Source organism: Peromyscus maniculatus, chromosome 1 (genome assembly GCF_049852395.1).
Source record: "Peromyscus maniculatus bairdii isolate BWxNUB_F1_BW_parent chromosome 1, HU_Pman_BW_mat_3.1, whole genome shotgun sequence".
Classification (NCBI taxonomy): Eukaryota; Metazoa; Chordata; class Mammalia; order Rodentia; family Cricetidae; genus Peromyscus; species Peromyscus maniculatus.
This window is the reverse complement of record NC_134852.1, coordinates 4,720,137-4,732,342: the sequence shown is the minus strand read 5'-3', so window position 1 is coordinate 4,732,342 and position 12,206 is coordinate 4,720,137. Positions and strand designations below refer to the sequence as shown.

Genomic DNA, 12,206 nt, shown 5'->3' with positions numbered 1-12,206 from the left:
AGCAGTGTTTATGTAAATCTGTCTTCATTGCAAGTGGCTTCAGTGGGGACTAGAAGAACACAGGTCGGGAAGGACCAATGAGGGGGCACCATCTATGCATAAATCTCGGCCTTGACATCAGAAATCAGAAATCTCAGTTTACATCATCTCAGAATGAACCTGGCAAGCCCAGTGTTAGACCTTTTGAAAGTGACCTGTGTAAGGCCTGAAAGTTGACTGTGACAGAAAAGTACCAAGTGAGTCAAGTCTCTGAAGGAGTTCAGAGGAACGGGTTGCAACAGAGGCCATCTACACATTTCCTGAAAGTGGATGTGGGAAGAAGGAACTGAGCAGCCAGCTCAAAACCTCAAAACCAGTCTTGCCTACTCATTGAGGTTGGAAGGACTGCAATACCCTGGTCCAATTCTTCTGCTAAGAGTCCCGAAGAAGACCCTTGGACCAGCCTCTGAGCCACCATGATCCCTAGGCTCCTTTCCCTTCTCTGCCTCCGTAAGTTGCTCCAGGAAATCATAAAATTGTTGAGATTCTTGGATGGGGATTGAAGCCAGAACTCACACAGAGCTCAGATCAGTGCCTGAGTGCACAGGATGAATCAGAAATCTTATTGTACATATTAGGGTAAAACCAAAGTAATAGACATAGATGGGGGAAACACAGGGTCTAGGCTGTAGCTGTGTTGGCAGGATGCTTACCTAGTGAGTGTGGAGTCCTGGGTTCTATCCCCAGTGCTATAAACCAGTTGTGGTGACACAAATCTGTAATCCCAGGACATGGAAGGTGGAGAGAAGCAGATGATGAATTGAAGGAAGAACATTTTCAGCTAAGTAGGGAGATCAAGGTCAGTCTGGACCACTGGAGACTACACACACACACACACACACACAAACACACAAACACACACACACACACACACACAGAGAACATAGGTATAATGTAAAGGACTCAAAACTGGCAAGTTCTATATGCTGTTGCTAGCCAAGGTTGAATCAGCAGCAGGCTATTTCTTTTCTGTGATGCCAAGTTGTTATGACTAAGATACAACAGAGACCAACCACAGAAAGAACTTCTTGTTTATTATATTTAAATTGTTTTGAGACAAGCTTTTACTATGCAACCTGGCTGACCTGGAGCCTAGTATCTAGGCCAGGCTGGCCTTGAACTCACAGAGATCCTCCTGCTTCTGCTCTCAAAAGCCGAGATTACAGGCTGTGAGACCAGGTGATAAGACAGGGATAAGAGCTTGTACAACTATGCCTAGCATTTTTTTATATAGTAATAACTACAGTTGGTGATCAATGCTATTCAGTAACTTTTCATGGTGGGGTGTGGTGGCACACTCGTGTATTCCCAGCTCTGGAAAGGTAGAGGCAGGAGTGTCAGAAGTTCAAAAACATCTGGTTACATAATTAATTGGTGCCTGAATGGGTACATGAGACCCTACATCAAAAATAATAACCCAGGTGTGGTGGAACATCTTTAATCCCAGTACTGACAGCAGGAGACAGGTGGATGTCTATCTGTCCTACAGAGTGAGTTCCAGGACAGCCAGGGCTACTACACACAGAAATCCTGTCTCTAAGCACCAAAAGAAAAAAAAAAGACAAGCATGAGCACAGGGCCCACCACTTCTTCCATTGATCTCAGAGCATCTTTCCCCAATTCATGATCTTTTCTTTAATTCATTATTATATATAGATGTGTATGTGTGTGTGTGTATATATGTTATATGCATGCATATGAGCACATATATACAACCATTGACCGTTAATCCTATGCATATGTGTCTATGACTGACTGACTTCTTGGGATTGGACTACCTACATGGGAGCTCATCCCTGGAGGAGACTGATTCTCCTCTCAGCTACCATTCACCATTTGTAGATCTTTATCTAGGGGGTGATACCATGTGGAGGCATGAGGGCTTTTATTACAGATATATTTTTATTACATTTATTTATTTGTGTACATAGTAAATAAATTGTGTGCTTGTGTGTGTGTTCACATGAGGCTCACTAGTTGGGCTAGGCTAGCTGGCCACTGAGCTCAAGGGATCCTCCTGTCTCCACCTCCCCAGCATTGGGAAGACAAGCATACGCCATCACAGTGATCTTTTTCACATGGGTGGTGAGTATCAAACTTGCTTGTATTGAGAGTTTACTGGCAGAACCATCTCCCAAGCCTCCCTCCATGGGGTCTTTTTGTCTGTCTGTTTTGAGACAGGGTCTCTCTATGCAATCCTGGCTATCCTAGAATTCACTATGTAGACCAGGCTGGCCTCAAACTCCCTGAGGTCCTCCTGCCTCTGACTCCTGAGTGCTGTAATTAAAGGGGTGCACCAGCTTCCTCCTGAGGTTCTTGACATCATTAGGAGTAGGCTAACTTCTTGTCCTCCCCAGTGTCCTACAAGGCTGGTGTCCCTTCCCTGGAGGAGAGGTGATGACCCAGGCAATGTGATCCCTGCTCCTCCAACAGAGATGGTGATTGTGTGAAGCTTGGGGGTGGGAATGAGAATTGGAAGTTTTTGAGAGTTTGGAGAAGTAAGAAGGGACCCTTGGAGTGAGATCAACAAGATGATAATAGCCAACCTCAGATACAAGCTGAAGTCACAGCCCAGATGAGGGACCATGCAGCTCCTGAGAGGGAGACTCCAAGTGATAAGATGACAGTGCTCCCTGAGTACCCCTCTGGACCAGGGAGGGGGACTAGGAACTTGTGACTCATGTGGGATTTTTTTTCCAGGGCTGTGTGTTGGGCAATCAGACATTCCGGTCAATGGTAAGTGGGTCTTCAGGCAAACTCTCCTTGATCTTTCACTTCAAATTTTTTCCTCCCCTTTTTATATCTTCTGTATGTGTGTCCATGTGCATATGTGAGTACACATGTGAGTGTGCATTCATGTACAAGCCAGAGGTCAACAACTGTGCTATTTTCCAATGCTGGGGGACCTGCCTCCAGCAGTGCAGTGCTCAAAGGGAATTCCATGGAGTCGGCATACTGTGACTTTTTATCTGAGGGATAGGGGAAAAAAAAACACTCACATACTCTCTTGATGCTTTCCTTCTTTGTTTTATCACTGCATTCTCTTCTCTACTGCTTATATACCTCAACAAAGTCTCTCAGGCAATGTAGGAATTGCAAGGTGGTTACATTCTATTTTACCAGTGAATACTTATAATGAATATGTTTTTTTGTCTCTCACATGATTAAAAAGAAGCCATCCCAAGACGCCATGTACATTTACATCTAAGAAACTTGTTACAGATTTTCACAGTGTGATCATGCAGTGGGTATCTTTCTCAGCCATCTTTTACTGGCAGGCTGTATTTACAGTTACAAAAAAGGATTCAGTCACTTTATTAGTTATCTTGAAAGGTAATCTTATAAGGAATTTTAATGGAATCGCAATCCTAAAATTTTACATGTAAAACAATCATTCAGCTCTACTTTAAATCTTTAGGGTGCATACCCACTCATCAGTAGTTTCTTATATCCAGAGTTTGAGGGCAAAAATGGACACAAGGAATTAATCATCACCTTTGATCATCAACCAGTCCTAGCAAGGAAAGTACATTAGCTGTAACAACTGGACTGCTTTGTATTTCTGACCCTAACCCAATGTGTCTTTGTGAACTTTATATTGCTTTCTAGGCTTTTTCATCTCAAAGCTATTATCAAAGCATCTGACCTAACCTGAAGTTATTTTAAGGCTTTGCTTCAGCTATGATGCACACCAAAACCTGTGAATGCACCTTTCAACAAGAATTAAGATTAAAAGAATGTGAGCCAGTCTGGCTCTTGGAACTCAATCCCTTTCCTTAATCATTAACCTGAACTGCAGTCTCTGCGGCTCCTTAGGTGAAACTCATAGGCCCTAGCTTGTGTAACACTTTCCTGTATTTATTTGTAATCATCAAAACTCTGTTTAAACCAATATTATCATGTTCAAATAGACAGTACAGCTTAGGAAGGAATCATCTTCATAATAATTCACAAGTAAAAGTACCTAGTAGAACAGGATGTTTCCGTGAGATAAACACACTTCATTACAGGCAGTGGGGATCTCCCCACACCCATTCACACCATGCAGATACCAGAGAAAGATCTCAGCAGCAAACATGTGAAGGCACAGCAGAAGCAAAAGACATTCTGGCATCTGTGGTCTAGAGGCCTTGCCTATCACCCCAAACTTCAATTGCCATCGCCTGCTCCTCTGACACAGACTCCGCGGCAGGTGTTACTTCCCAGGAGTTTTCCATGCTTTTTATTTTAGTTCATTTTCTTATGTGTGTGTTGGGGGGGGGGGGGCGTTACTGTAAATATTTTTTTTCTTTCTTTATTTCTTTTTTAAGGCAATTTTTTCCCAATGGACCTGAGGCATGCCAATTAGGGTAGAATGGCTGACCAGAAAGCCGAAGTGGTGCATCAATCTCTACTTGCCCAGCAATGAGATTTCAAGAATACATACCACATCCTGATTTCTATGCTCACTCCAGGAGTCCGACTCAAGTACTCATGCTTGCATAACAAGCATTTCACTAATTGAGCTACCTCCACAGTGCAGTCTCCTTCTCTAAATAAAAAAAAAAAAAAAGCAGCAGAGGCTCTGGGAGAAGGTAAGCACATCAGATACAGCTCTGAGCTCTGTTTGCTTCCAGGGCCACCCCCCAAGCCCAGCCTCAGCGCCTGGCCCAGCTCAGTGCTTCCCACCAAAAGCAGTGTAACAATGCGATGCAGGAGCCCTGCTCCAAGTGAATACTTCATCTTCAAAAAGGAAGGCTTCGTTTTGGATTCTGGGAAGCCACATGATTTGACAGAGAAGATGGCTGAGTTTCATATCGCTGAGTTACAGCAGAATCATGGAGGGCATTACACCTGTGAATCCTTCAGCAAATGGCCCAATGGCACCGGGACCCAGCCCAGTGATGCCCTTCTCCTATTGGTCACGGGTAAGGACGGTCTATCTCGGGAAGACATATGGCATCTTCAGGCTGGGGGTAAGGGAGGGACCGGGAGAAGGAATGAAGAAGGGTAGGATCTCCAGAGCAAAGGATAGAGGAGTGGGAATGTGCTTCCACCCAGGGTTTGTGGGAATGAAAAAAAAATCTCTGTTCTAGAGTCACGGTAGATAATGAGAGGGATGAGGCTCAGTAGATTGCTCCCACAAGAAAAAGAATGGAAAAAAAAAAAAAAAAAAAAAAAAAACATTACCCGGCAGTGGTGGCACACACCTTTAACTTCAGCACTGGGGAGGCAGATGCAGGTGGATCTCTCTGAGTTCAAGGCCATCCTGGTCTATAGAGTATGTTCCAGGACAAGGGCTACCCAGAGAAACCCTGTCTTGAAAAACAAAGAAAGAACACAAGCAACAACAAAGAACAGGAATGTGCACAAGGCCTACAGCGTCTCCCCTTGAGCTCAGAGCCTCTTTCTTCTCCAGGGTACTTGTCTAAACCTTCCCTCCAAGCCTACCACAGGGGCACAGTGCCTGCAGGGAGCCAGGTGATACTGCAGTGCCAGAAAGTGGGCAGTGTGCTCGGACCCGTGAGGTTTGCATTGCTGAAGGAGGGAAGCTCAGCTCCTGTGCAGATAAGGAGCGCCACAGGAAGGGTGCTTGACTTCTCCCTTCTGAATGTGACAGCCAGAGACTCGGGGAGATACAGCTGTGTGTACTACCAGGCAAAGGCTCCCTATCGGGCCTCAATCCCCAGCAATCCCCTGGAGGTCTCTGTGACAGGTAAGGTTTGCTATCATTTTCTGAACACCTGTGGGAGGGGGTAGTGGTCCCTCAGCCGCCTTCAAAATAATCACTCAGAGGCTTACTACTATTTACAAACTGTATGGCCTATGGCAGGTCTCTTGCTAGCTAGCTCTTATATCTTAAACTAATTTATTATCATTTAGTTTCATTTCTATTAACCTATGTTTTGCCACGTGTTCCATGGCTTTACAGGTCTGCTGGCATGTTGCTTCTTGGGCAGCAGACGGGTATCTCTCCAGACTCTACCTTTCTCTTTCCTGTTTCTCTCCTTGGATTTCCTTCCTGCCTCTAAGTTGCCTTGCCATAGGCCAAAGCAGCTTATTTATTAACCAGTGGGAACAACATATATTCACAGCATACAGAAAGACATCCCCCAACAATTTAGCTATGCAATATTTATATTTTTTATTGTTGTTATTACTGTTTTGAGGCACATTCTCACTATGTAGCCCTGGCTGGCCTTGTAACTCACTATGTAGACCAGGGCAGCCTCAAATTCACAGAGATGTGCCTGCCTTTGCCTCTGAATGCTAGGACTGAAGGGGTGCACTGCTACTCTGACTTCTTTTTATTTTAATTAGTCTTTCAGGTTAATATAAAGTTAATCTTATTGGGTTATAGAACTACCAAGAAAACAAATCTCTGGGCTTGTCCACGAGGGGTAATCTAGACAAGGTTAACTAAGGTAGGAAGACTCATCCTTAAAATAGGTGGTGCCATCAATGGACTGGGATCCCAGACTTAATGAAAAGGCCAATGTGAACTGAGTCCCAGGATTTATCTCTCTCTCTCTCTCTCTCTCTCTCTCTCTCTCTCTCTCTCTCTCTCTCTCTCTCTGCTTCCTGACTATGAATGCTACATGATTGTTTGCCTCCTGCTTTTGTTACCATGCCTTCCCCACCATGATTTACAGCAACCTCACACAGTGAGTCAAAATAACCCTTTCCTTTGGTTGCTTCCGTCAGGTGTTTATCACTAATACAATTAGCACACAAATCAGGGTGACTCTGTACAAGCAATAAGGACATTTATTGTGTGTCTTCTCTCACACACTGCCCTGCCTGGCCCTGTCCCCCAGCTGCCCTCAAACTGCTCTCTTCTCTTCACAGGGTGAGTTTCCATGTCTCCTCTACTGTTCTATGCATTCTTCCACCTAATTCTCGTCCCCACTTCTCATGATCCCCTGTATGGTTCAGTGACCCCATATAGAAATACACACACACACACACACACACACACACACACACACACACACACCTGTACAACATGGATACAATTTTAACCGAGTTTCCTCATTTGAAAGAAAACATGATGCTTGCCTTCCTGAACCTGCTTTATTTTATTTAACGTAATGATCTTCAGCAGACTCCATGATCTTGTTTTTCTTCATGGATGTATAAAATTCTGTTAAGTACACACATCACATTTGCTCCATTCTTCCGTGGGTAGACATCAAGGCTGGTTTAGTTTCCTGATATTTATGACTAAGGTAGAAATAAATATGGATGGGCAGACATCTCTGCAATATGTTGACTTCCAGTCCTCCAGATACGTACCAAGGAGTGATTGATATAGCTGGGTTGTATGGTAGTCATATTTTCAATTTTTTGAGAAACCTCCATACTGATTTCTATGAAGGCTGGTACAAGTTTACACTCCCACCAGCAGTGTTATGGATTCCTCTCTACCCACATCATCACCAGCATTTGTTGTTACTTGTTCAGCCATTTCAATTGCGATAAGATAGGATTTCGTAGCAGTTTTAGTTAACATTTCCCTGATGGCTAAGACTACTGCACACCTTTTTCAACTATTTAATGGCCATTTGTGTTTCTGGTTCTGAGAATGGCCTATTCAGTTCCTTAGCTCGTATATTGTTTGGAGGATTTTTGTTGCTTTATTTTCAGTTCTTTATACATTCTATGTAATACTCTTCTGTTTGATGCACAAGATTTTCCCCATTCTTCATGATGTGTTGTCACACTGTAGAGTGTTTTCTTTGTAATACAGAAGCCTTTTAATGTCATGTAGTCCCATTTGTTAGTTCTCTGGATCATTTTCTGTGCTACAGAAGAGTTTTTCAGCAAATCCTTGCCTATGTCTATATCTGTAGTGATTTCCCCATAGCAGTGTTCAAGTTTCTGGTCCAAGGTCTTTGATCTATTTAGAACTGATCTTTGTGCAGGGTGAGAGAGATGCATCTGATTCCATTCCTCAACAACTAACTAGACATCAGTTTTCTCAGCATCATTTGTTAAAGAGCATGTCTCTTCTATAATAGGTTTGTTTGTTTTTGAGACAAGGACTTGGTCTTCTCTGTAATTCGTTTGTTTGTAGTTGAGATAAGGACTCACTATGTAGCCCAGGCTGCTCTGGAACTCATAGAGATCTGCCTGCCTCTTCTCCCAGAGCACTGGGATTCAAGGTGTGCACCACCATGCCTGGCTGTGATGTATGCTTTTGACCACTTTGTCAGAATTAGGTGAATCACACCATGTGGGATGATTTCTAGCTTCTATTTAACTGGTCTACATGTCTGTCTTGACACCAACGCCATTCTGCTTCTTGTGGTTTTGTTGTTGTTATCACTCTATTATATATTCAGAGATTGGGTATCACGATGCTCTCAAGTGGATTTTAGGATCAAAGGATCAGTTTTGCTACTTGATATCTTCCATGCTTCCATAGGAATTTCAGCATTGTTTCTTCTAATACTGTGAAGAGTATCATTGAGATTTTGATGCAGATAGCATCAAATCTGTCAACTGCTTTGGTAAGACAGCCCCTTTTACAGTATTAATTCTGCCAATCCATGAGCACAGGAGGTCTTTCCATGTTCTAGTGTCCTCTTCATTTTCTTTTTTTGTGTTGAAGATTCCACTGTGGAGGTCTTTTACCTGTTACACTTATTCCTGTAGATATAGTTAAACAACTGTAAGTGGGTTTTCTCTCTGATATCATTCCTTTACTGTTTGAAGTCTTCAAAAGTATCCCGTTTCCTGCCAGAATGTTGCCCCATTAAATGCTACACACCTTGCTCATAAATTCCCCCTTTTTGCCTTTGAGATTTTCAATAGTGTGATCAACTGTTAGATATGAAAGTCTGTGTAGTCGGCAATGATAGGTAAAGAATGATGTTCTTACATAGCAGTGAGATTATTTGCCTTTCCCTGTGGGTCATGCCTGCAGGTAACCTTGCTGTTGGTGTGTTTAGTTATGAAGCTGCACTTTTTGGGATGAGCTGACTCATGTGCAGTGTCTTTTAGTATAGCTAAATGCCAAGCATCACATCAGCTCCTCTTTCTCCTCTTCCTCTTTCTCCTCCTCCTCTCCCCTTTCCTCCTCCTCCTCTTCCTTTTTCCCCTCCTTCTTTTGCTTTTGCTGTGTGTGTGTGTGTGTGTGTGTGTGTGTGTGTGTGTGATCTGTTTAAGTGCAGGCACTCACATACCAAGGTGTATGTGTGAAGGTCAGAAGACAATCACTCCTTGCCTTTTGCTCTGTGTGAGACAGGGTCTCTTGCAGTTCACTGCTGCAGATGCCAGGCTAAGTGGCCTTCAAGCTTCTTTGGATTCTCCTCCTGTCTCACTACAGTGTGTATGGATTTTAGATACACACTACTGTATCCAGCTATATGTGGATTCTGGGGTTCAGGCCCTTTATCCACTTAGCTGTTTCCCTTGCTCCTTACCATTCAACAGCTCCTCTGCCAGGTTCAAATTTTCTGAAGCTCGCTGCCCATATGGCATTTTGTGATCCAAGGAGGCATCCTGACCCACCACTGATTCCTGTGTTCTGTAGATCTATGTGTAGCTCTGTCTCCTTTGATCTACATGTTGCATCTAAGAATAACCCCTAATGCATCAAGGGAGATAGAGAAATGGAAGAGAGCAGAGGTGGAAATAAGGTAAGGCCAAGCAAAGTAAAAGAGACTGAGGCAGAGTGAACAAAAAAATAAAGGTACAGGATACCCATTTCAACTTAAATTTAAAAAATATTTAAAGTTAAATCTTTAGAGAACAGAGTCCATGACGCCAGTGGAAATATGGGAGTCAGATTTGGTCAATCTGTCTGTGAAGGAGGGATGCGCTCTGTGGCCAGTGACGATCATCTTCTCCCTTTCAGAGCCCCCAGATACCATGAGAGAAGGCTACACCGTGGGTAACCTCATCCGGTTTGGAGTGGCTGCTGTCACTGTGCTGATATTGGGAGGCTTCCTGCTTGAAGCCTGGCATAGCCAGAGGCTGTCTCCAAATAGACCCTGGTAAAATAACACTCTTTTTTATGGGCTGTTGTGTAATTGCGAGGGTTTTCTCCATCCCGGGTTGACAAAGGTATAACTGACAGATACAAGTTGAGTTGTGTTTACTATGTGCAAAGCAAGGTCTTGACATATTTAATTTTAAGAGTCAATGTGTATGTGTGTGTTTGCCTGAATGTATGTCTGTGTACCAGGTGTGTGTCTGTACAGTGTGCATGCCTGATGCCTGCAGAGGCCAGAAGAGGGTGTTGGGCTCCTTGGAACTGAAGTTCCAGAGCACAAATCATTGTGAGCTACCATATGGGTGCTGGGAATTGAGCCAAGATCCTCCGCAAGAGCACCCAGTACTTTTACCCACTGAGTCCTCTCTCCAGCCCCAGCGTATGTAATCTTCGTGTGTTAAATATTCTCCAATCACCCTAGGGAAAGAAATAAGTAATCAATTATGTACTGAATAAGGAATTTCACTGGTCATGAAAGGGTAGCTACCAAACCTACCCACCAATTCAGAGCTACTTTTGTGGCAAATTTTAATTTGTCTTTCTTTGCCCACAGGCCCCACAATGCCCTGGGGGAATAAGGAATCCTTGGTGAGATTGGACCAAATTATCCCTGTGAATTTCTGTGCAACCACGATGCCAGCTTTTTGAGAATCATCCAGGGACAGGATGATGGCTGCCTCATTCCAACTCTTCACATAGAATGGAGGCCAGGCCTGGGCACAGATGTAATGAAGCTTTCTCTGTCCCAACCTGCCAGCTTCCAAATAACCACTCAGAGACTTATTATTAATTATGAAAGCTCGACCTTAGCTTAAGCTTATACCTAACGAGTTCTTAGAACTTAAATTAACCTGTATTTTTAAATCAATGTTCTTTTACTTGGTTGGGTTACCTTTACTCTGTGATGCCCATCCTGCTACCACCACGTCTGGCTGGCAACCCTGTCTTTCTTCTTCCCTGAGACCTCTCTGTCCCCAGAAGTCCCACCTAACCTCTTCCTGCTTAGCTACTGGCCATTCAGCTCTTTATTAAACCAACTACAGGGACACATCTTCTTACAGTATAAAGGAATACTCTGCAACACATAAACGCTTATCTGACACATTAGTGTATATGTATACATTGTGTGTGTGTGTTTCCCTTTTTTCTTTTTTCTAACACTTCTTTTCCCTTTGATGTTTTTGAGACAGGGTCTCTCTACTATGTAGCCCTGGCTGTCCTAGAACTTGCTATGTAGACCAGGCTGGCCTTGAACTCACAGACATCCATCTGCCTCGGCCTCCCAGTGCTGGGATTAACAGCATGTGTCACCACCCCCAGCCCCAGTTTGCATTTTCTTAAGACCGTATGTGTTAGGGTTGGAGAGATGGCTCAGAGGTGAAGAGCCCTGGTTGCTCTTCCAGAGGACCCAGGTTCAATTCCCAGCACCCACATGGCAGCTCACAACTGTCTGTTACTCCAGTTCCAGGGGATCAGACACCTTCACTCCAAATGCACATTAAATAAAGTTAAATAAATTTAAGAGAAGAAGAAGAAGAAGAAGAAGAAGAAGAAGAAGAAGAAGAAGAAGAAGAAGAAGAAGAAGAAGATACGTGTTGCCAGATGGTGGCAGCATACTCCTTTGATCCCATCAAAGGCATTTGGAGGCAAAGGCAGGCAGATCTCTGAGTTTGAGTTCCAGGACAGCCAGGGCTACACAGAGAAACTGTCTCAAAAAAACAAAACAAAACAAGAACATACATGTTGAGAATCTTCTCTGGCACTGTTGGTTATCTAGACTATATAAATTATATATTTGCCTCTATATACACTATATTTATTATATGTTTCTTACATATATGTTTATATTCTTTTTTTAAAGATTTATTAATTTTCACGTGTATGAGTGTTTTGACGGTGGTAAGCCAGCATGTGAGTGCTGGAAAACGGAGCAAGGTCCTCTCCAACAGTAGTCAATGCTCCTAACTGCTGAGTCATTGCTCCAGCCCTCAAATACATTCTTAGTGAATACTTCATCCATTCTTTTTAAAAGTATCAATGGCAAATAATAGTTTATAGTAAGAGAGTTTGTTGTGATTGTTCAGTATAGACATGCAATGAACTTTGATCCTCTTCACCCCTCTATTATTCTTTCTCATCCCCAGTGTTTCTTCCTCTGTTCCCTTTCCACATCTTTAATGGTTTGAAT

The 12,206-nt window shown here is 43.3% G+C and overlaps 1 protein-coding gene across 1 annotated transcript; it reads left to right on the top strand.

Annotated features, from left to right (window-relative positions):
• The first annotated feature begins 373 nt into the window (after nucleotides 1-373).
• LOC102915294 (T cell-interacting, activating receptor on myeloid cells 1) lies at nucleotides 374-11,540 on the top strand. The gene is made up of 6 exons (XM_042266448.2): nucleotides 374-489; nucleotides 2,740-2,775; nucleotides 4,656-4,946; nucleotides 5,438-5,734; nucleotides 9,881-10,019; nucleotides 10,572-11,540. Exons 1-6 carry the CDS (start codon nucleotides 456-458, stop codon nucleotides 10,594-10,596), a joined length of 822 nt encoding a protein of 273 aa, XP_042122382.2. The 5' UTR covers nucleotides 374-455; the 3' UTR covers nucleotides 10,597-11,540.
• Nucleotides 11,541-12,206: the final 666 nt, after the last annotated feature.

Coding starts and splice junctions, on each gene's coding strand:
- LOC102915294 (XM_042266448.2), top strand. CDS start 456: ATGATCCCTAGGCTCCTTTCCCTTCTCTGCCTCC. Junction 5,735..9,880: donor CCTGGAGGTCTCTGTGACAG/GTAAGGTTTGCT, acceptor TCTCCCTTTCAG/AGCCCCCAGATACCATGAGA. Junction 10,020..10,571: donor CTGTCTCCAAATAGACCCTG/GTAAAATAACAC, acceptor CTTTGCCCACAG/GCCCCACAATGCCCTGGGGG.